The sequence below is a fragment of the Loxodonta africana genome, chromosome 6 (assembly GCF_030014295.1).
Source record: "Loxodonta africana isolate mLoxAfr1 chromosome 6, mLoxAfr1.hap2, whole genome shotgun sequence".
NCBI lineage: Eukaryota > Metazoa > Chordata > Mammalia > Proboscidea > Elephantidae > Loxodonta > Loxodonta africana.
Window position 1 is genome coordinate 70,843,886 of NC_087347.1, and position 25,749 is coordinate 70,869,634.

General features: G+C 36.8%; 1 protein-coding gene across 6 annotated transcripts in view; it reads left to right on the forward strand.

Moving 5' to 3' along the window:
• LNPK (lunapark, ER junction formation factor) overlaps nt 1-25,749 on the forward strand; it is an 82,566-nt gene that overhangs the window by 29,925 nt on the left and 26,892 nt on the right. For all 6 annotated transcript variants that reach the window (XM_003405976.4, XM_023542822.2, XM_010602805.3 and 3 more), the window contains 2 exons: nt 7,336-7,419; nt 7,502-7,553. In XM_003405976.4, the coding sequence (XP_003406024.1) occupies nt 7,336-7,419; nt 7,502-7,553 (136 nt within the window). The remainder of the gene's footprint in view (nt 1-7,335; nt 7,420-7,501; nt 7,554-25,749) is intronic.

Consider the following 25,749-nt stretch of genomic DNA (forward strand, 5'->3'; position numbering starts at 1 on the left):
AGGAATCAAGAAGATTTAAGACAAATTCAATGTGAAAAGACTGAAGAAAGGGGACAAGAGAGGGGATTTTTACTTCTGTGTCTTCCACTTTCTGTCAGCAACTTTGACCATATGGATATCTGTTGTGGGCCAGTTAAATATATTCTTTGGAAAGGTTGGAGAGAGGGCCAAGAGTAAGAGAGAAAGGGCTCTAGGTGTTAGAGGTTGATATGTAATAGTCTTTAATCAGTGAATGAAATTGGTTCTTGATTTGTATAATTGTGATTTTTTTAATGTAGTTAATTTTGAATTGTGGAAAATGGTAGTTGCTTGAAGTAATATTATGCTGTATAGAAACTTATTTAGTGAAATTTAATGAGGTGCCTAATATGTAAAAAGTAACAATTATGTTTGAAACTAATAAAATTTACAAAAGATAAGATTAATGTTCAAGATAGTTCTATGAGTTGTTCTGTAAAAGAGCTTGATCTTGAGGGTTTTAAGTTCCTGGAAAGTAAAGGAATGTGAATTCCTGAAGAATTTTTTATCTTTTGGATACTTATTCAATATTCTGTGAGGTATCTATCAAAATTGCATTGTCAATCGTGATAGTCCCAAATTGAAACATAGCAATATGTCCATTTTATCATCATTGTATTTTTGGCATTCTGCACATTATGGAACAGCCAGAAATTCAAAACAAAGAAATACTGATGTTCTCAATAATATAGAAGATGTGGTGGGTGGGGGCGGGGGTGCATTACGATAAGTGACTGGTTTTGTTTGCTGATGAGAAAAAAAGAAGAGGTGGTAATGGTGATCAGAGCCAAGTCCTACTGAACCAAAATGAAGAGTAGTGCTTAAAGTAGAAAAGACAAGGAGGAAGACAAAAAAAAAAAAAGATTTCAAGTGATGAAAAACAGACCTAATGCTGTTGGCATCACATGACCAGAAAACAGAATCTTGAAAAACTTTCAATAGAGTAACAGAATAGTCTTGGAAAATTCTGTGAAAGGGCAAGCTAAGCTATTTACTTCTTTAATAGCTCTTAAAGGAATCACAACTTAAAAAATGCTCCATCCAAGCCGACAGTTGGAAAACTCAGTTCAAGGTTCAGTAGCTCTGTATATCTAAATGGTTCATGAGGCATCAATATTACAGAATAGATCAACATAGTGTTTCTCTTGTAGTATGATTAAAGAAAAATAAGTTGACTATAACTCACTTTATTAGTTAGGGAACAGAGTTTTCTACTGACTTGACTGTTCGTTATAATACTGTTTCTGCCGGGAACTGGTCTCTTGTCTTTACTACTCAAGCCCTTACCATAGTTGCTTTGTTTGAGTAGCTTTATACTTTGTTTAGAACAGTAAGTGTTAAGGATGAATTCGTAAGGAGTACAATCTAGCTAGTAATTGTGCTGTCGAGTCAATTCCTATTCATATCGACCCTTTAGGACAGAGTACAGTTGCCCCATAGGGTTTCTTAGGCTATAGTGTTTCTGGAGCAGATCACCAGGTCTTTTCTCCCACAAGCCTCTGATGGGTTCTAGCCGCTGACCTTTGTGTTAGCAGCTGAGTGCTTAACCATTGCACCACCAGGGCTCCTTATTGTGCTGTTGTCGAGAGGGAAAAGAAAGAGGCGTTACTGTTGAACAACTAAATGTAATCAAAACTGATTTTGTTCAGTGATGCTTAGGTATAAACTTTATAGCTTTAAGAATACTTTTATTGTTGAAATGCCTGCAGGAAAAATAGTTTTGTTTTTAGTCTAAAATTATCCAGCCCCTAATCCTTCCCTAAGGAGCCCTGGTTGTACAGTTGTTAAGCTCTCAGCTTCTAACCAGAAAGTTAGCTGTTCAAATCATCAGCTGCTCCATAGGAGAAAGATGTGGCAGTCTGGTTCTGTAAAGATTGTTGTTCGGTGCCATGGAGTCGGTTCTAACTCCTAACAACCCTATATACGACAGAATGAAACACTACCAGATCCTGTGCCATCCTCACAATGCTTGCTGTGTTGTTGTAGCCACTCTGTCAGTCCATCTTGTTGAGGGTCTTCCTCTTTTCCACTGACCCTTTACCAAGTATGATGTCCTTCTCCTGATAACATGTCCAAAGTACGTGAGACAAAGTCTCACTGTCCTCGCTTTTAAGGATCATTCTGACTGTACTTGGAAGAGATACAGCCAGAATGCTCTGTAAACATTACAGATTAGGAAACCCTGTGGGCAGTTCTACTCTGTCCTATAGGGTTACTTTGAGTTGGAATCGACGGCAATGGGTAACCCTTCTCTTTCATTAACAGAATTAATATGTCATACATATTATTTGATATTTTATTAAGGGTAGTTTCTTTAATCTGAATACTGTAATTTGTAATGACGCATATGAACTAACAATTGGTTAAAGTGAATAATTTGTAGTTTACTTTCTTAGAAAGGAACGTGGTAACATCTTACAGTATTTTAAATCTTAGGAGCTTAAAATATTTACCTATTAAAATAATGCCAGGAATTAATCTTTAGTCATCTAAAAAATTCCCAAGTCTGGATGTGTACATTTTGCCACTCATATATTGTAAGGTCCTTTAAAGGAAACTTAGTTTTTTTTAATCACTGAGTAATCTGTGAAATAGATAATCCCTCTTCATCCAGGAGCAAGGATGCTATAAACAAGGTTCAAAATCAAAACCTATCAAAATAGATGAGTCGAAATGACTTCTTTAAGTCAGTGTTTAGGTGCCGTACTTTTTTCAGAATAGCGCTTGTATGTGGTAATTCCTTTCTGGCATTTCTTAGGAAGTTTATGCTTTTCTGAATCCTGAGAAAGATCAGATGAAAAACTGGGAAAATGAGAAAAAGTGTTATAGTTTTATGAGCATTAAAGCTCAACGATCCACTACAGATGTTACTGTTTCAAAGGAATCTGTTAATGCCAGCTGAAAACAAGAGCAGGAAGCGCTGACACGCTGGGCTGCAAGTTAATGTCACCATTTCTAGAAATGGAATAGGGCCATGTAGAAAAGTGGTCACAAGCTAATCGGTTAATTTTGCTTTTGAGGCCATTTAAAAAAATTTTTTTTTAGCCTTATCACGTATTAATGAGTCATTCTTACAAATAAATACTAGTAAGTTTATATGCATAATATACTTTATACAAATCTTATGAAAGATATTCCAGGAAATAAGTTTTGGAAACAAGAAACCCTTAAATTGGTAATTTCTGCATGTAATTCTGTGTAGGGCTGCTAACCTCAGTAGAAGATACAAATGTTGCATTTTTTATATTACCCAATCATGTTTGCCTGAGTTTTCCCGTATTGAGTAGTCTCTATAGGCTACAGATCTTTGTAAATACTTTAACAGAAGAAATGCAAAAAGAGGTGACTGTTATTGTGAAGTACTTCTGTATGAAATCAGAAAATGATATAAAGTCTGAATTAGTAAAAACAATATGGATTTCAACAGCAAAACCAAAATTGGGATAAAAACCAAAAAACCTGTTGCTGTCAAATTGATTTTGTCTCATAGGGACCCTATAGGACAGAGTAGAATTGGTTTCTAAGTAGAATTTGGGTTTCCAAGGAGTGGCTGGTGGATTCAAACTGCTGACCTTTTGGTTAGCAGCTAAGCTCTTAACCGCTGTACCACCAGGGCTCCAAAATAGGGATAAGCAGGCAATATTTTCGTTGTTGCAAAAGGAGGAACTTACATTATGCAGCACGTACCATTGTGCTCTAAAGATGCTTTTGGACATACTCTTAGTAATTTGACCTAAAACAATGTAAAATTAAAGAAATTTCTCTGTATCTAGAATAGTTCTCACAAAACAAAGATCTAGAATATTGGGTAGGGCAATTAATGCTTTGTGTGTTTAAAATATTTCTCAAGAGTGATAAAAAATATTTGTAGAATTATCTTTCAATTTAAATGATTTTTGACATTTGTGTTAATGCTACCTTTTAATATTTTTATGATTAAATATCAGATAGGAATAATTTTTGTTATTGAAATATATAACCTTGTCATAGTACATTGATTCATAATAAGTAATCAACCATACATTTATTATTGTATCTTTTTTACATTAAAAAACCTGTGAAACTTTTAGTGTAATCATAAGTGATTAACTTTTTTCACTTATTGTTATTTAAAATAAACTATTATGAAACATAACAGAATAATTTTTGACTTCGAGCATTCCTGAGAATTCCAATTCCTTGTTTCTGAATAGTGAGGTTAATATGTCAGTTACACAGAAATATGGCTGTTGTCAGGCCCATTCTGAATGACTGAGGTGTCATTATGTGTTACCGTGTAAGCACTGTTCTGGATTCTTTTTCCTACATTATTTAAACTGTACGACAGTGCTATGAAGAAAGTATTAATATTTGTATTTTGCAAAAAGCCAAACTGAGGCAACAAACCTGTTCAGGTTTTTTCTGGCTAATTCAGAATGAAGGTGTGCTTTGAACTTAGGTTTTTCTGACTTCAAAGTTTAAAGTTCACATTTTTTCCACTGATCAGAATATTTCTCCATTTAAAACAATTTTTTCTAAACATATATTATGGATAAGTGTGTGAAAGCTTTTGGTTAGAAGTAAATGTAAAAGAAAGGATAGATACACATCTGTTTCGTGTTTTTTTCCTGATTTTCTTTAAGATACTTTATAGCACACGCACACACATGTATGTATTCACACGTGCACACAGACATACGCATGCACACACATATGAACTCTGAATGATGTGCTGGCAATTGCAATCATTCAGCAAGGTGGCATTTTGATTTGAGTTTTGTGCCTTGATGTAAAGATCAGAGTTGTACCTAATCATTTTTTTTTCAAACTAGTAATGGTCTCAATCTAGAGCTGTACAGTCCGAATCAGTAGCTATTAGCCACATGTGGCTATTTAAATTTACATTTTTTTATTATTAACTTTTATTGAGCTTCAAGTGAACGTTTACAAATCAAGTCAAACTGTCACATATAAGTTTATATACACCTTACTCCATACTCCCACTTGCTCTCCCCCTAATGAGTCAGCCCTTCCAGTCTCTCGTGACAATTTTGCCAGCTTCTAACTCTCTCTATCCTCCCATCCCCCCTCCAGACAGGAGATGCCAACACAGTCTCAAGTGTCCACCTGATACAAATAGCTCACTCTTCATCAGCATCTGTCTCCTACCCACTGTCCAGTCCCTTTCATGTCTGATGAGTTGTCTTCGGGAATGGTTCCGGTCCTGGGCCAACAGAAGGTTTGGGGACCATGACAGCCGGAATTCCTCTAGTCTCAGTCAGACCATTAAGTATGGTCTTTTTGTGAGAATTTGGGGTCTGCATCCCACTGATCTCCTGCTCCCTCAGGGGTTCTCTGTTGTGCTCCCTGTCAGGGCAGTCATCGGTTGTGGCTGGGCACCAACTAGTTCTTCTGGTCTCAGGATGATGTAGGTCTCTGGTTCATGTGGCCCTTTCTGTCTCTTGGGCTCTTAGTTATCGTGTGACCTTGGTGTTCTTCATTCTCCTTTGATCCAGGTGGATTGAGACCAATTGATGCATCTTAGATGGCCACTTGTTAGCATTTAAGACCCCAGATGCCACATTTCAAAGTGGGATGCAGAATGTTTTCATAATAGAATTATTTTGCCAATTGACTTAGAAGTCCCCTTAAACCATGGTCCCCAAACCCCCGCCCTTGCTCCACTGACCTTTGAAGCATTCAGTTTATCCCGGAAACTTCTTTGCTTTTGGTCCAGTCCAGTTGAGCTGACCTTCCATGTATTGAGTATCGTCCTTCCCTTCACCTAAAGCAGTTCTTATCCAGTAACTAATCAGTAAAAAAACCCTCTCCCAAATTTACATTATTTAAAAGAAATAAAATGAAAAATCCAGTTCCTGCACTGCATGAGCCACATTTTAAGTTCTCATTTGTCACATATGGTCTAGTAGCGTGTATTGCTTATAGAACGTTTCTGTCGTTAAAGTTCTATTGTACAACACTGTTCTAAAACATAAAAAATCTGATTTTTAGAGATCAGGCATTTAGTTCTTTGGAGTTGATATTCTATGTAGATTATATATGTTGATTTGGGAATATATTTATTCTTCACATTTTCTCTCTACCGCTATGCCCAATCCCCCTCAACTCCAAAGTGATATCATAAACATTTCTTTTACATCAGAAAATTAAACTTGCTTGTTTCGAGAATTGATCATAATTTTGAAATAATTAGGAAAATATTTTCGTTTCACTAAACCAAGGTTAATGAATCATTCATCTAAGCTCTTAGCTTCTTAAATGTTGAATCGAGTGTTTAATGAGAAATCTATTAATTGCTATTGTGGTAGCATATTTTAAACTGTATTTTTAACTTGGTAAATGTACTCTGTGTTGCTCTTAAAAATAAATGTCATTTGGAATAAATATGGCATTTAATGAATCCAAGAGGTTATTGGTGGTCACTGAGAAGGAAAAGGTCCTGTTCCGGTTTTTATAAAGCATTTTATTCACGTAGCACATTAGCTGTTTGTCCTAACTATGACTGTCTTGTACTAAAGTTAAACTTTTTCTGATGTTGGGCCATAACTGCTAAAATGATACTTTACTAGTGATTACTTTTTAAATTAAACCCATGTATAGCTTAATATAAAGTGACTTGAGAGCATTGTAAATAAATACTATAATAATGAAGTGTTTTAATTACATTCCCTAGTGTGAGCATAGAACTCAGTAAAATTTTTACTTAAATTCTTACTATGTTAAGTTTTTTCCTCTAAAGTTGAATCTAAGTAAAAAAAAGGGGAGCTTAGCTTTTAAAGTCGTTTGAGCAAATTCCATGGCTGTTTTCCCAGGTAGTGAGTTTTCACTGCGTTTGCAGCAAGCTAATTGCTTCTGCTAATGAATAATCTAAAATCGATGCTGACAGCAGTTAATTGGCGCAGAGATTTTATTTGCTAAAGCTCTTGGCTAACGACCTTCTTTAAATTAATAGCATTAAATGCTGTGAGGAAATAAATCTGAGGAATTGCCTGTCATTTGCTTGTCATGTCTAATAACTTCCAATAATGATAGCTGATAGATTTTTGCACATTCCATTATTGAAGTTGGTGCATGTAATTATTCTCCTCATTATATGTAAACAATTAGCAATATTTGGTATTTCCTTGCAGTAAAGCTGTTAAATACAAGTAACATATCAGAGGTTAGAAGCCATTTTAAAATCTGGATTTTAATTATTTAAAATAGGAAGTCTTTAATTCTATCTGGATATATTATGTGCTGTTTATTTTAAGCCTTGTACTTGAACGCACTGTGTGTTGTATTTTAAAATGTGACAATTTATGGAAATTTTTGTAGCTTGAAGAAGTCATGGAAAAAGAAACTTACAAGACAGCTAAATTAATTCTTGAAAGGTTTGATCCAGACTCAAAGAAAGCAAAGGTAAGGCTCCAATGTTACTACTATTTTATTATATATTGCACATTGTAACAGGCCACTGTAATAACATTATTGTAATTGACAGGAGTATGAGCCGCCATCTGCTGGAGCAGCTGTAACTGCAAGACCCGGACAAGGTAAATAACTTTGTAGAAACTGCTGCTGCTGTTGGAAAGATCCGTATTTACCCAAGTGAGTTCAAAAGTGTGATGGAAGTGTGTGAAAACTATATGTAGAATGCTTTTATGTTAATTTGGTCATTTGGCCTGTAACTTGGAGTGAATGGCAATAATTGTATTTCATTTTGATGTTATGGGACTATGTTGATATGTAAGCGTGTCTAATACCTTTTAAGGTGAAATGGATGATTAGTTTTAATCTTTTGAAATCGAAGTAATTTAAGTTATTAAGTGATTCACCGATATTTTATAAGTTTTTCTTTTCAAATAAGAATCTCTTGGGATAGCTGTTATTAAGAAAATCCTTATGTTTTTATGATTTATTATTAAGGAATTCAATGAAGATTTTTGTGAAATTTGAAATTTCTTCTAAAATAACACTTTTATTTGAATACAGAATAAAATAATTTAGAAATAAGAAAAAAGGAAACTGAATTACTGCTATATAATTATGTTAACTTTTCTTTTGTGAGGTTACATTGCCAGATTATTAATGAGGCTGTTGTTATTATATCATTAAATATTACATAAATGGAAAAAATTCATTATTTTAAGTGATTACATCAAGTATTCCCAAGACCGGCATATGAAAAAATGTTCTTGAATTTGCATTGGCTTCCTTCTTTGTTCTCTTCTGTAGAATCTAATAATATAGTTAGTAAGGTTTGTTATAATGCAGAATACATTTAAAAAAAAAATTAACTTCTGTTTTTGCAGAGCATCAGAATTATAGTTTGGTGTGTAAAGTTAGCATGACATTTAGCACTTCGAAGAGTAAATGGTTTTCTAAATATCCACAAAGACGATGGACACTAAATAAGCCATAATAGTTTTAGGTTTTCTAATTGGCAGGGCTATATGGAAAGAATCCTCACCTTCTCACTCCTCCTTCCCCCTGAATCTTCCATAAACAGGATTTTGGTTTATAAAGAGATTAGACTGCTATTTTGAAAAAAGTTAAAATAAATTAGATTTTTGTTTTAGTATACTTACAGTGAAATTTCTACTTTTGTAATTAGTTTAAAGTTTCTACAATTTATACTTTTCTGTAGCAATTATAAAAAAAAGTTTTGAGGCCTATAAATCAGTTTCCTATAATTTGTACAGCATTTTGTGTAATTGGTACTAAATTTTCAAAGTTACTTTCTAAATCACTTTAGTGTATGCATTTTTCAAAATACTTTCCAATTACATGTTTAAAATGTGTTTTTGAGATGTGTACCCCCTTAACGGTAGTCTAGATAAACCCCACGTACAACTTAATACATGCTAAAAACCTTAGAATCAAGCCGATTAGGTGAGACAAGAAAACTGTTTTCATTTTCTGGGACAGGGAAGTCTGTAATGATGACAAAATTCAGCTTTACTAAGTACTTGGCCTCTGTGATATGCCAAACAATGTGATATCTTAGCTAATTTTGTGACTTCTTTAAAGTCTTACTTTCCTCCTATTTTTGTTTTAACTTTTTTCTTTGAAGCCAAGAGAAATAGGAAAGAGGCATTTGTTATGGATTGAACTGTGTCCCCCCAAAATGTGTATCAACTTGGCTAGGCCATGATTGCCAGTATTGTGTGGTGGTTCTCCGTTTTGTGATCTAATATAATTATCCTGTGTATTATTATCCTGTGTATTATAAATCCTAACCTCTATGATGTTAATGAGGCAGGACACAATCTACAGGATTCGCTATATCTTGAATCAATCTCTTTTGAGATATAAAAAAGAGAAGCAAACAAAGGAGGAAAGGGACTTCCTACCACCAGGAAAGCAGAGCAGAGTGCATCCTTTGGACCCAGTTCCCTGTTCTGAGAAGCTCCTAGACGGAAAGATTGACGAAAAGGACCTTTCCTCAAAACCAACAGAGAGAAAGGAGCTGGTGCCCTGAATTTGGACTTCTAGCCTCACACACTGCAAGAGAATAAATTTTTTAATGTCATCCTCTTGCGGTATTTCTGTTATAGCATTACTAGATAACTAAGACAGCATTTTATTGGAAATTTTTGGTTAGAGTGAATAGATTAGTTTTGTAGTAAATTTCTCAGCTTCTTCCTCATCTCTTCTTCCCATCTACTTCTCATAAGTTTTATCTGCAAGAGTGTCTCCAGAAAAGCATTTCTGAAAATAGTTCATTTGTAGAAGTGTTCTAGGATTAGCAAAACCAAAATAATCTGTCTTTACCTGATACTGTTATCACTTCCATAGCTTTGTTTTTCCCAATGTTCTGCCAACGAGAAGAGTTATTTTGCCATAGAGCATTCACGTTGGTCCCACTTTTTCCTTCACTTTGATTCATACTCTTGTATAAATACTGTGATTTTGTTTTTTTTATCTCATTCCTTATCCCCAAACACTGTCTTATAGGCTGATTAAGGCCACGACTAATAACTGAGAAACAGAGAAATGTGGAAGGAATTTAGACACCAAGTAGGGGTAGATAGGAGAGCAATGAATGGTAGTAGGAGGAATGCTGGGAGTTTCAGATAAATGCTTATGAGACTGTTCTTTGTTCCTTTTTGTCTGTAGTAACCATCTAAGTAATTTACATACCCATGTGTCCTGAAGTTTATCTTTACCACCAAACTAGTGGTCTGAGATAAAGTTCAGATTGCTTGGGAGATCATACCAGCCAGTCATTTTCAAAAGTTCCCTTCCAGTGTGCTGTAAGATCAGTGACACAGAGTCATAGGTTTTTGACTATCCGGTAGTTAGACAGCCATTTATCTGCAAAGGCGCCCGAGAATATCAGTTATGATGAATATGGGCAACCTGTTGATATGGAATACATGTGATTTTTGCAGAAAAACATTACTGTTAGTTTTTTTTATCTGTTCTTTTCTGTCTTATAAAAAAAGTAACAGACCTATGATCCCCTTTACTGACATTGCTATTTTAAGTATTTACTAATATTTAGGCAATGTAAGTTATTTCAAGAATCTGAAGTTATTTTTCTTTAGAAACTTTCGAGACTCAAGCAGATTTTTTCCTTCTGATGCCATGTCTAATTATAGAAAAAACATTCCTGGTCTCTCTGCTTTGGATTCCTGTGGCATTGCTTTTGGGTATTCTTTTAGGGGGAATTAACAATTAGCTAAGGAGCCCTGGTGGTATAATAGTCAAGTACTCGACTGCTAACTGAAATGTTGGCAGTTCGAACCCACCAAGTGATTCTGCAGGAGAAAGGCCTGGCGATCTGCTCCCATAAAGATTATAGCCTAGAAAACCCTATGAGACAGTTCTGTTCTGTTGCATGGGATGGATAAGAATAGAAATCAACTTGATGGTACCTAACAATAACAATATTTAGCTATCGTATAAACAAATTGTTTATTTAAAAAAATATGTCTTAGATATTTATTATATGCAGACGCCACAGGGACTAAAGAACAATGTAATGTGGTTTGCCCTTAAGAAGCTTATAACCTATTTTTTTCTTTAAAAAAAAAAAATCTCTTCTGGGGTGTACTATTTTAGTATTCCTACCGTTTCCAGATGTGTAGTAATTAATTGCTGTTTGGAATTTTTCATTACTTTTAAAAAATTCTAAATTATGGTCCGACTTTATTCTACTTTTTGAGAATTATATTTTAATTTTGTTTAATTTGATTCTGTTTAATCTCTTAGATTCCTATCATTTTTATAGGTGACTTAGTCATTAATTTTATTTCTATTTGTCTAAGTTCTGTGTTTCACTGAGTTTGAAGTACTTCTTTGTTGAACTGCTCTTCTTTTTGAATTCAGGTTGTTTCTGAACATAAACAATAGAAAGGGGAAAAAAAACTACTGAAGGGTGTATTTATGTACATGAGGCCCTTGTATAGATCTGCGCAAAAAAATTGAACTTAATTGTAGTGTCTTTATTTTACCGGCTCTCTTGCATGATCGCTGAACCAGAACTTTGACTCATGTGATTCATGTATACTAGGCATTTTTTTTTCTTTTAGTTTTTATTACTTAGCTGTTAGTGATGTATATTATGCTGAGACTGATTATAAATTTCGACGATATTGTTCTTGATTTGCTTAGGTTTAGCACTAACAAGAGCATTGCATCATGTTTGCTGGGCAGTTAACCCATCTAACCTGGCCTTCTCTACCCTTTTTAATAGTCTTTAATTTTAGAACAGTTTTAGATTTACAGAAAAATTATGAAGGTAGTGCAGAGAGTTCCCATATACTCCCATTTGTGGCTTTTCCTATTTTTAACATGCTATATTAATATAAAAAAATTTTTTTTTTATATTAATATGGACCAATATAATTTATTCAGATTTTCTTAGGTTTTATCTAATGCCATTTTTCTGTTTTAGGATCCCATCTAGGATGCCAAAGTATTTAATTGTCATGTCCTTTTTGGCTCCTCTTGGCTATGACAGTTTCTCAGGCTTCCCTTATATTGATGACCTTTTTAGTTTTTACCTCACCCCCCTCCTTTTTATTTTAAAATAATACTTTATAGAGCTTTTGGTGAAAGTTTACACAGCAAGTTAGGTTCCCATTTGACAATTTCCACACAAATTGTTCAGTGACATTAGTTACATTTATCACAATGTATCAACATTCTCTTTAATTGTGGTCTGTTTGTTCCCTTTCCAACACTCTGGTTTCACTGCCCTCTTAATCTTCTCATATTTGCTCTTGAGTAATTGTTTGGTCTCATACTGATGGTTTTTGAGTAGTGTACCAGTCTTATGGGTAATATCCTCTATTTTGTGTGCCACTCTGCTATTTTGCTAAAAGGCGGTCTTAGGGGATAGGCTTGGTTCTAGATTTGAAGAGTGACTCAGGGTGATTGTCTCAGGGAGTTCTCTATTCTCTATGGTTACAATTTGTCTGGGTTTTTTTTTTTTTTTTTTCTGAATAAGAATTTGAGTTCTGCTCCGTATTTCTCTCCCATTCTATCCAGGACCAACTATTGTGATCTCAGTCAGAATGGTCAGTGGTGGTAGCTGGGCACCATCTAGTTCTTCTATGACCTCACCCCTTTTAAAGCGAATTTTTAGCAGTGGGTGCCTAATCTTGGAAAATCAGAATCCTAATGTGATATCAAGGAAAAAATAAAATTAAAAAGCAAATAAATATCTGTATATATGCATATTAAATAGAATGGTGGTGCTTAGATGCTTAGCATTTATTTTATTTCTGTAGAAATCATTGACTGAGAGATGGAAAGACTGTGTCCTTACTAGATTAAAAAGTAATCAAGTTTAATTTTAAATGGATGGCTTCCATAGGATAAAAAATCTAGATATTTGGGAATGGTGAAAAAGTAAATTTCTTTTCAAGGTTTTAATTCGTATGTAGAATTAAATTTGGTTTTTATGCACTAATTCCTAATATATTTGTTTTTTTCAACAAATACTTGTGGAGCATCTACTATCTACCAGGTACTATTTTAGGCCCTGGGGATGAAGTAGTGAACAAAATAGACCAAAAAAAAAAAATCCCTCTCCCTTGTGGAGGAAGAGAGAGACAATAAATGAAGGAAGGAACATAGAAAGGAAGGCAGAAGGTGAATAGGGAGTGCCTTGGGTGAGGGTGCATTAAAATTTTCAGTATAATGGGAAGGCCTCATTGATAAGGTGACATTCCATCAAAGACATTAAAGAAGTGAGGAAATGAGCCATATAGCTATCTGAGGGAAGAATATTCTAGACAGAGGAATCAGTAAGTGCAAAAACACTGGGTGGAACACATAGCTGGAGTGCTCTAGAGACAGCAAGGAGGCCAGGATTGCTGGACTGGATTAAGCAAGGAGGGGAGAGTAGCAGGAGAGGCAACAAGAGAGGTCACTAGTGGTCATATCATGTAGGGCCTTGTAGAATGTGAACCATTGTAAGAACTTCAGTTTTAAATAATATTTTCCCCCAATTTTATTTTGTTTTATTTTGAGCACAAGAGTGACATAATTTGTTATGCTTTAAAACGAAGGTAGATATTAGTTAAGAAGAAGCTGGAAAGGGATGAAGCAAGGGTAGAAGCTGTTGTAGTAACCCAGGAAAGCATTGATGGTGACTTAGATCTAGGTTAGTAACCGGAAGTTACTACACAGGAGGTGATTTAAGAAGTAGTCAGATTCTGCATATATTTGGAAGGTAAAACCCAAAAGATTTCCTGGTGGATTGTATATGGATTTAGAGAAGGAGGAGTCAGAGATGACCTCAAGGATTTTGACCTGAGTAACTAGGAAGATGTAGTTCCCATTTATTGAGATGGTGGAAAGTGCAAGAGGGATACTTTTTGGAGGGGGGTTAGTCAAGGTGGGGGCAGTGAAGAACAGAATTTGGGTTTGGTTATGTTAAGTTTGAGATGCCTGTTAGACATCCAAGGTGAGTTTTTAAGGAAGGAGTTGAATGAGTCTGGAAAACAGGAATATCTGGCTTAGAGGTATAAATTTGGGTGTCATCAGTATGTGGATAATATTAAAACCACAAGACTGGATGAGGTTACAAGGGAGTAAATGTGAAAGAAAAAGAGTAGAGGACCAAGGTGTGTGTAGTAACTTCCTGTTACTAACCTAGGTCCAGGTTACCAACAATGCTTCCCTGAATTACTGCAGTAGCTTCCTAGTTAAGTCTCTCTGCTTCTACCCCTGCTTCATCCCTTTCCAGCTTTTTCTCAACTAACATCAGCCTTGATCCTTGGTCCTCTTAGGATATTGATGTAATAAAGTGGAACCAGAAAAAGAAACTGAGAAGTAGTAGTCAGTGAGATAGGACACCCAGGAGATTAGAGTCCTGGACTCTTAAATGAAGAGAGTGTTTGAAGGTACTGATCATTTGTAACAAATACTGCTGATAGGCCAAGTAAGTTGAGGGCTGAGAATTGACCATTGATTTTAGTAATGTGGAGGTCTTTGGTGACCTTGAAAAGAACAGTTTTGGTGGAGAGGTGTGGGCAAGAATCTAATTGGAATGGATTTAAGAAGGATGAAACTAGAGCAATTGGAGGCAATGAGAAGGGGCAACTCTTGAATAAAAGTTAGTAGAGAAATGGGTAGATGGAGGGGAAAGCATTTTGTGTGTGTGAGCAAGGGCGCTGTTTGAAAGAAATGATAGCATGGTCGTGTGCTACTGGAAATAACCCAAAAGATCAGAACAATTGATGATGTAGGAGAGTGGGAGAATTGGTGGAGAACTGCCCATGAGTAGGCAAGAAAGGATGGAAACCAGTGTACAAGTGGAGGGATTGGCTTTTGATCCAAAACCTAAACCTCGTGCCATTGAGTCTGTTCCGACCCATAGCAACCCTATAGGACAGAGTAGAACTGTCCCATGGAGTTTCCAGGGAGCAGCTGGTGGATTCAAACTGCCGACTTTTTGGTTAGCAGTTGAGTTCTTAACTCTTGTGCCACCAGGGCTCCTGGCTTTTGATAGGAGTATGGGTAGTTCATCCATAGTAACAAGAGGGAAGACTGAGAATATAGTACAGATAGGTGGTGGAAATTTTCTTCTGATTGCCTATTTTCTTAGAGTGAGGCTGGGGGAAGTGTTGTTGGGAACTTGAAGAGAAGATATGATGTAATCCTCTACAAGAATGAGAAGGTGTATTAGGGAAATGCAGTAGGATTAGGGAAATGTGCCAGGTGGCACTAAAGGCCACTTAAAATTACTGGCCATGAATTTAAAACATGATTGTGTGTGGTTTTCCAGTCAGGTTCAGCTGCATGGTTGCAGGCCTGGAGTAGGCAGGTAGTTGATTTTAACCAGGCTTGGGCTTTGCCTAACGAATTAGATAAAGTGGTAAAAGGGCAGGGAGTTGAAGGTGTATGCAAGAGGGTAATTATAACAATAGATTATATAATCTAAGATGATAAGGAAGGAAATAAGGAGGTGACATGGGGATAACAGATAGTTAAAAGGTGCTGGTAGTAGTAATGTAACCAAAAACCAAACCCCTTGCTGTCCAGTCGATTCCTATTCATAGTGACCCTATAGGACAGAGTAGAACTGCCCTATAGGGTTTCCAAGGAGCAGGCTGATGGATTCGAACTGCTGACCTTTTCTTTTTTTTTGGTTAGCAGCCGAGCTCTTAACCACTACATCACCAGGGCTCCAGTATTAATGTAGGGATCTGCAAACCACACAACCTGCAAGCCAAATCTGGGCTACAACCTGTTTTATATAGCTCTCGAACTTACAATGGGTTTTACGTTTTTAATGGGTTCTAAGAAATAACAAAGAATGAGAATATTAAACAGACTGCATATGGCCTGCAAAACCTAAAATACTATCTGGTCCTTTACAGAGAAAGTTCGTTGACTCCTTTAATAATAATTACTGGGTTGTAATTCCTTTTGGAGTTGAACAAATAATAGAGAAAGTAAGCTGGAAAAGGAGCTGTGGATGGAGAGTGGGATGCTTGAATTGAAAGGGGTGCAGTTACTGGTAATGGCAAGGTCTAGGACTAGGCTATGACCACAGGAAGTAGGGAAGAAGATAAGATTATTGGAGGGTGCCGCAAAAGGATGGAAACAACCTAAGTGCCCATCAACGGATGAATGGATAAACAAATTGTGGTAAATACAATGGAATACTATGCAACTATAAAGAATAACGATGAGTCCACGAAACATAACATGAATGAATCTGGAGGACATTATGCTGAGTGAAATAAGTCAATCAGAAAAGGACAAATATTGTATGGTCCCACTTTTATAAAAAGTATGAAAAGTCAAGAATAGGTATACACACAGAAGGCAATGTTCTTTGATGGTTACCAGGGATGGGGAGGGGGAGTCACTTTCTAGATAATAGACACTTGTTATTTCTAGTGATGGGAAAGTCTATACACAATACAGGGGAAGTCAGCACAACCTGACCAAAGTAAATAAAGACTCTGAGAGGTATGCAAGAATAAAAGGTAATTGTGGTAAATTCTATAACATATACAATTTTGCAACAACAGTAATAACAACCAAAAAAAAAAAAAAAGTGTGGTTAGATAGATAGGTACGTATGCTGTTATGTGTACACGAAGGCGTATGTGAGTATATGCATGTGTATATATAAGTATATTTGTAGGTATACGTACATGCATGTGTATGTTGCATATATATTCATGTATATAATAAAACATATAGGGGCATAGTTACAGAGACCTCTAAATATATCCAAACACCTCGTGTGATTGGTTTACTGGGTTAAGAGGTTTGGGGCCCATAGGCTCATGGGACAGCTCAGACAGCGGGCATAACATAGTTCATAAAGACAATGTTCTACATCCTAGTTTGGTGAGGTGTCTGGGGCCTTAAAAGCTTGCAAATGACCATCTCAGATACAACTATTGGTCTCTTCTGCTCTGGATCAAAAGAGAATGAAGTAAACCAAGACTCAGGAAAGAAACTAGTCCACAGGACTAATAACTCACAGAAACCACAGCCTCTTCTAGCCTGAGGCCAGAAGAACTAGATGATGCTGGGCTACCATTCCCAACTGCTCTGATCAGGGACATAATAGAAGGTCCCGGAAAAGTGTAGAACAAGATTCAAATTCCCAAAAAAGACCAGACTTACTGAAAGAGACTAGGGGAACCCCTGAGACTATCGTCCTAAGATACGCATTTAACTTGAAACTGAAGCCACTCCTGGAGGTCACCTTTCAGCCAAATAATAGATTGCTTTATAGAATAAGCAGTGGCATCCATGAAGAATGTGCTGTCTTTAAACAATCAACAGTGTGAGACCAAATGGCCAACATTTACCTAAGGGCAAAAATGAGAAGGTGGGCCGGGTGGGGGTTGGGGCAGCAGGCAGGGAAGCTAGATCAATGGAAACAGAACAAACAGAATGGAAGTAATGAGAATGGTGATACATTTGCAAAAATTGTAACCAATGTCATGGAACAATTTGTATAAAAATTGTTAAAGGGGAACCTAATGGGCTGTGTAAACTTTCACCTAAAACACAATAAAATATTAAAAAAAAAAAAAAGATTATTTGAGGATGCCATATGATAGCTAAAAGTGAATTCTTAACCAACCCTTCTATGTTTGTTTAAAAGGCAGCCACATTCACTTTTGCCTTTGTACATAACCCTGCATCTCTATTAATTACATTAATAAAAGAATAGTGAATTGTTTGTATCCTGCCACAGCTAAATTTGAAATCAGTATTGCAGAAGAACTAACTAGTTCTAGCAAATGGACTAATTACAACCTCCTATTGGTTTTTACTCACTCACCTTCCGGTGTTCCATGATACGTATATTCCATGGCATATATGGAAGATTAAAGTAGGAATCATTAATATTTTTGATCTTGATAGCAAATGTAATAACACTTCATGTTTTGTTGATTTTGGGGATGTACATTTGATTAAGAGAATCTGGAAAACATTATAAAATTATGATTTCTACCCCTTTTGTTGTTCTTTACTAAAGTATTAAATCTGTACTATTACAATTATCTATTTCTAAGAAAACACTGTAAAACTTAGTAGCTTAAAACAGCAATCATTTATTCCATTCATGAATTTGCAGTTGGGCAGGGTTTGGTGGGGACAGTGCATCTCTGCTTCATTTGGGCTACATGATTGGAGCTGGAGGATCTGCTACCAAGGTGGCTTACTCAGGTGGCTGGCAGGTTGTTGCTGACTGTGGGTTCTCTCCACATGGGCCTCTCCCTGGGGTCGCTTGGGCTTCTTACTAGCATGGTGGCTGGGTTCTAAGAGCAAGTAGCCCCAGAGACAGGAAATAGTCCTGGCAACTGGCATGGCTCTATTCTTTTGGGTAAGCAGTCATAGGGCACAGATTGAAGAGGAGGGGACATAGATTCCTCCATTTGTTGGAGGAGAATCAGAGAACTTTGGGGTCTTATTTTAAAACTGCTATATACCTTTACACTTAATTGTGCCCGTGAGAAATGTATACATAGATCGAGAGGCAGTTGTTTGGACAGAACAGGGGGATTCCGCATGGTTTAAAGTCAGGAAAGATGTGCATCAGGGTTGTATCCTTTCACCATACCTATCAGTCTGTAAGCTGAACCAATAATCCAAGAAGCTGCACTGTATGAAGAAGAGTGGGCATCAAGATTGGAGGAAGACTCATTAACAACTTGTGTTACGCAGATGACACAACCTTGCTTGCTGAAAGTGAAGAGGACTTGAAGCACTTGCTGATGAAGATCAAAGACCACAGCCTTCCATATGGATTGCACCTCAACATAAAGAAAACAAAAATCCTCACAACTGGACCAATAAGCAACATCATGATAAACGGAGAAAAGATTGAAGTTTTCAAGAATTTCGTTTTACTTGGGTCCACAGTCAACACCCATGGAAGCAGCAGTCAAGAAATCAAAAGATGCATTGGATTGGGTAAATCTGCTGCAAAGGACCTCTTTTAAAGTGTTGAAAAGCAAAGATGTCACCTTGAAGACTAAGGTGCACCTGACCCAAGCTGTGGTCTTTTCAATAGAATCATATGCTTGTGAAAGCTGGTTGATGAATAAGGAAGACTGAAGAAGAATCGATGCCTTTGAATTGTGATGTTGGAAAGAATATTGAATATACCTTGGACTGCCAAAAAAATGAACAAATCTGTCTTGGAAGAAGTACAACCAGAATGCTCCTTATAGAAGCAAGGATGGTGAGACCGCGTCTTACATATTTTGGACATGTTGGGAGGGATCAGTCCCTGGAGAAGGATATCATGTTTGGTAAAGTACAGGGTCAGCAGAAAAGAGGAAGACCCTCAAGGAGATAGATTGACACATTGGCTGCAACAGTGGGCTCAAGCATAACAAGGATTGTGAGGATAGCGCAGGACCAGGCAGTGTTTCGTTCTATGGTACATAAGGTTGCTATGAGTCGGAACCAACTTGACGGCACTTAACAACAACAGCATACCTTAATACCAGTAGCAAAGGCATTCTGTCCTCACCAGTTTTTCAATGCCCATCTCAAATGCCACCATCACCATGAATCCTTTTTTTGTTTCATCTTTGAGTTTAATCTGCCCCTTCTTGGGCCCTCTAGTACTTTTGTTGGTTCCCTTTTTATGGGATTACCTTGCACTAGAGTATTTAGTGGGCTTGTCTTATATTTGCTTGCCACCTTTATATGCAGCTCAGAAATGCACTTAGTGGTGCTTGTCATGGTGCCTTACTCATAAAAAAAAAAAACAAAAACCCTTTGCCCCCTTACTCATAGTGGTTGCTTAATAAATGAGTTGAAGAAAATAAGGGGAAACATTCAAAATGCTTGAATTTTGAAAACAGTAATTGTAAAACAGTAATTTATCAAATGGAACCCTGGTTAACTTCAAGTTGCAGGTTGTTTAAAATTTAAGGTTGAAAGAGCTGGAAAACAGACCAGAGTAGAAATAAATCATCAAGGTAATGAAAATAAATAAATAAACAAATAATGCTGAGATGGAAAACTGTAAAGCAAAATGTACTCTTAATTTAAAAAGCAGAATCAAAAGAATCCCCACTAAAGGCTGGCAGGTGGTATATATTATTAGCAAATTTTGTGCTTGAGGGTAACTTTTCGCAGGATCTCCTGAAATTAGGCTGAGATTCTCCATGCGGTAGGCAACACAAATTCATTTTTCTCTGTGACCTCGGTGGTGATGTTTGCCACCAGAGACCGAGTCCCCCTCAAACATATCTGTCAAAGTATTTTGGCCATTGACATTGGTTTCACATGCATCCTGGAATGTCACTCTATCTCCCTCTTTCCAGTATTTTTTTGTTCCCCTTTACCTCTTGATAGGGTGATTTTAGGTCTTGGATTAGACATGTACTTCCATGAAGCAAGCCAGGCATATTCCTGTAATACCAAACTCTAATGCACAGTACTATTGTTCTCTCTCAACCGTCTAACATGAGCCAACTAGTGAGTGCCAGGACTAGAAGACAGTGTCCTTGCTGAATTAATTAATTCAGTGCTAAGTTCTTTCTAGAGGTGACGATGTCGTATGGGGTCAGAGACACATAGGAACTGTAGCAAGCTGGTAAGGTAAAAACAGCTGGGAATTTTTATAAACAAAGGTGTTGTTGTTAGTTGCCACTGAGTTGATCCCAACTCATGGTGACCCATGTATGCAGAGTGGAACTGCCCTATAGGGTCTTCAAAGGTGTGACTTTCTGGAAGCAGGTCGCCAGTCTTGTCTTCCACGGAAGTTGGTAGTCACATATAGCCATTGGTGCCACCAGGGACTCTTTAAACATAAAGTAGGAGATATCAAAATGTACGTGAAGTTACAAAGCCTGGGAATTTATGGAGGGATCAAGACAGCCCTAGGACCATCAGAGCAGCTGAACCAACAGCACCATGGACTACTTCATCTTAGTTCTGTGGAGTTTATGGGTCCTGGTTTGAATCCACCAGCCATTCTGCCAGAGAATAATGTGGCAGTCTACTTCCGCAAGGATTTACAGACTTGGAAACCCTGTGGGGCAGTTGTACTCTGACTTTTAGGGTCACTAAAAAAGAAAAAAAAAATTTTTTTTTTTTATGAGTCAGAGTCTGCTTGACAGCAACGGGTTTGGTTTTGTTGGCTGTATAACTATGTGTATTCATTTCCTATTGCTGCTGTAATAAATTACCACAAATTTAGTGGCTTAAAACAACACAGATTTATTATCCTACTGTTCTGGAGGTCAAAAATCCGAAATAGGTCTCACTGGGCTAAAATCACAGTGTCGGCAAGGCTGCATTTCTTTCTGGAGGCTCTACGGGAGAATCTGTTTTCTTGCCATTTCCATCTTCTAGAGGCTTTCTTTATTCTTTGCCTCCTTTCATCTTCAAAGCCAGAATGGCTAATTTAGTCTTTTCTCATTTTCCATCATTCTGAAATTGACTCTACTGCCTCCGTCTTCCACATTTAAGGAACCATTATAATTACATTAGGCCCAAGTAGAGAATCGAGGATAATCTCTTTATTTCAAGTTCAGCTGATTAGCAACTTTAATTCTATCTGTAATCTTAATTCCCCCTTGCTGTTTTAAATAACATGTTTAATAGGTTCCAGGGATTAGGACATGCACATCTTTGGGGCTTTATTATTCTGCCTACTACACCATGTACACTAGGCAAAAGGAAGTTGGAAATCTGATGTTGAAAAGCAGGAGAAAAGTAGATTCATTTCACAAACCTTTATTAAGCTCATACTCTGTACCAGTTATATTGCCACATCCGGAGGCTACAAACATGCAGTTCCTGCCCATTAGGTCATGGCTAAAAGGGGTATAAACAAAACAAAACAACCCAAAAAACCAAACTCGTTACTGTCAAGTTGATTCCGACTCATGGCGGCTCCATATGTTAACAGAGTAGAGCTGAGATCCATAGGATTTGCTCGACTGTAAGCAGATCACCAGGCCTTTCTTTTGAGGCACCACTAGGTGGGTACACACCGTCAACATTTTGGTTAGTAGCCAAGTGCAAACCGTTTGCACCACCTAGGGATCTAAAAGAGGTATAAACAAACAAACAAAAAGCCCATTGCCGTTGAGTCAATTCCGATTCTTTGGGACCCTATAGGACAGAGTAGAGCTGCCTCATAGAGTTTCCAAGGAGTGGCTGATGGATTTGAACTGCCAGTCTTTTGGTTAGCAGCCAGTCTCTTAACTGCTGTGCTGCCAGGGCTTGGAAAGGGGTGTACAGGCATGTAAATAAACAATCTTGATACAATCTTGACACAAAACAATCTTAGGACCACAGTGAAGATAGGCACAAAGCACAATACAGAATAAATTTTAGTAATCTGCTAGGAGAACAGGGTTGGGAAAGGACTTTTCAGGCAGAAGGGACTCCCTATGCAAAGACAAGAGAAACAGCTTGGTACTTTGAGGGACTGCAAATGGTGCCATATGTCTGAAAAGGGAGGTATGGTTCATGTGAGGGAGGGGTCAAATTATGAAGTACTTGGTATACAACATTATGGAGTTTGGGACTTTATCTTATAAATAACATGAAAAGCTACTGGGGGCTTTGTATTTTAGATTAAGTTTGCATTTTAGAAAGAATATATATATATTTTAGTATGGGGAATGGATTGGAGAAAACAAGGTTGAAGACATAAAGATCACTTAAGATATCATCTAATTAGGTAAGAGATAAAAGCCTGGAGTAGGTATTTATGGCAGTTGTCTTCTTAGTTATGTAGTGTTGCTATAATAGAAATGCCGTAAGTGTGTGACTTTAATGAACAGAAATTTATTTCCTTACCATTCAGGAATCTGCTGTTGTGTGCTTTCGAGTTGATCCTGACTCATAGCGACCCTACAGGACAGAGTAAACTGCGTGATAGGGTTTCCCAAGCAGTAATCTTTACGGAAGCAGACTGCCAGGTCTCTTCTCCTCCAGAGTGGCTGGGGGGTTCGAACTGTTGACCTTTTGGTTAGCAGCCAAGCTCTTAACCATTGTGCCATCGGGGCTAGAAGTCTGAATTCAAGTCATGAGCTCTAGGGAAAGCTCCCTCTGTCTGCTTGGGGAAAACCCTTGTCTCAGGTTCTGTAATGATCTTATGGCATCTATTTTTTGCCCATTTGTGTTGGCTTCTATCTGTGCCTAATTAACTCTTTTTGTATCTCAAAAATAATTGGTTTAAGATACACCCTACACTAATATGACCTCATTAACATAACAAAACCCTATGGGATTATATCTAATACGTATTTTTTTGGGTACACAATTCAATCCATGACAGCAAAGAAGTTGGGAGAAGGAGTGGGGGAAAGAGATTTAAGTGATAATTCAGGAGTAGATTGACAGGACTTTATGGTAATTAGACATGGAAATTGGGGGATGGGAGGAGGAGTCAAGATGTTGCCTAGGTTTTGGATTTGGGTAACCAGGTAGATGTTAGTGTTATTAAGCAAGATAAGAAATATAAGAATTAGAATGGTAGGTTTGTATCCAAGGTTTCGAATTTCTTTGGTCCTTTTGAAAAAAATTTTTTTTTGAGCTAGTGTTATATTCAGGTGGTGAAGTTCACAGACGGTTGATTATTTCATGTGGTGCTCAGGAAAGAAGTTGAGGCTACAGGTACAGATTAGGAATTATTGGGAAGTATAGGTGATTTTTTTTTTTTTTGGTAATGAAACTGTAGGATTAAGTAAAGTTGCCCAGGGAGAGAGAGCATAGAGTTTGAAGATCTGTGACAGAACCCCAAGGAACATTAACATTTAAGGGTAGATGGAGAAAGAGGAGCCCAGGGAAAAGACAGAAGGGTTGATCAGAGTTAAAAGCAGAGCAAGACTGGCACCTAGAAAGTTGAAGGTAGTATAGTGGGGATGGCATCCTACTATCATATTTTGTAAAGAGTCAAGTAATTAGAAGACTGAAATGAGATCTTTGGATCTGACAGGTTGTACAACAGAGAGAGTGGGCATTGTTATCATACCAACTAGAATTAGAATCCTGGCTCTGTGTCTTATTTTACTGTGAGACCTTTGGAAAGTTACTTAGCCTCTGAGCTTTACTTTTTTCTTTTAAAAACTGAGCTAGGAGTTATCGGAAAGGATTGGTCTAAATATTAAATGAAATTAGTAAGCTTACTAAAGTGCTTAGTATAGTTCTTGGCTAATAATAGATATTTGATAAAGAGTAGCTAGGATAATAACAATGATGTGGGGGGTGGTGGTGTAAGTTTGTTAGTGACCTAAGCAGTGGTACTTTCTCAGTGATAGGGTGGTAATGATATAGCTAAAAAGGAGGACAGAAACTGGGTTGAGCTGGGTAGAAGAATGAAATGGAAGAAGTTTTTTTTGCCTTTTTCAAAAAGATTTGCTTCTAAGGGAAGAGGATTTAAAGTCATTTTGGTTAATAAAAAGGCATCAATCTATTGAGAGAGCAATTTTAGTAGAGAAATAGGGCAGAAATTGACTATAAATGAGCTTAGTATGAGTAGGATATGAAGATGATACAGTGAACACAGACTTTAGAGTATTTTGAAAGTAAAAATTTGGTTCTCTAAAGGAACCATGTTCACATAAATTCAAATACAGACCTGAAGAAAAACTCCCCTGAAGATATATCCTATGCCCTGCCAAACTGCGTCTCATAATCCCACTTATAAAGGGCTAGATTCAACCCAAATTTAAGAGCCTTCACATCTGCATATATGAATTATTCATAGGCTTAAAAAATTGTGCTCCCTCATTACTAAAATCCTAGTGACTGAAATTTTTTTCATATGAGGCTTAGAACTGGACACCTGAAAACCAAAACCAAACCCGTTGCTGTAGAGTCTAGTCCAGAAAGCCTCTGACCAGTGCTAGGGAAAATGTGAAGATTTATCTTTGTAGTTCTGCCAACACTCCCATTTTACGGAAATTTGAAATCCAGTTGTGAGTAAAATACTTTTTAGTTCACCGTGGGAACTGGTGGTGTCAACTAGGACGGAACTCCAAGCCTCCTAACTATTGTATGGTGTTTTTTCTACTATATTTCAGTATGAAAATAAACACAATCCCTTCTGCCAGTATATGAAGAATCAGTATCTTAAAACCTAATAAATTAAGAAGTGGTTATTTGAGATAAAGAACATTCATCTCAAGAATTATTTAATAGCAAGCTAGAGTTACAGATTTGAGTTTTTACATAAATTGTGAGTTTACACATTTAAAAAAGTTCACGGATTACTTTAGAAACACATTTAATGTATAAATTGATATCTGTTTTATTTTAAGAATGACTTTAGAAATTCTGAATTTCTTAGCTTTTGATTTATTGTAATCTGAAACCTTTAGATATGCCCTACTGCTATTAGCTATCATTTATGAAAACCTTGTACTCTGGCTAAGCTCTTTGCATTGATTATTTCATTCAGTCTTCATAACAACTGTAAGAGGTAAGTATTCTCATTATGGAAATGGAACTGAGACATGCCATCAGCTTGGCCAAGGCTGCGTATCTGGTATACAGGGTGGAGCTAAAACTTATTGTCTTTGCTTTCTTCTCTTTGTTTACTGTAATATAGTAGTCTTTATCTCATTTTGATTCTATTTGCTTCATTTTGAATTTAAAATCAGTGTAGACATGTCCTCATACTCAGTGAGGGTGATTTCTGTTGAATTGTAGATTGATCATTGATAAGAATGTTAAAATATCCTCCAGTTGAGAACTGACCCTTCTGGGACGAACACTCCTTATGATATTTTGCCAGATTGAGATAGAATGCTTGGTAAATCTTTCTTGGAGCTGGTA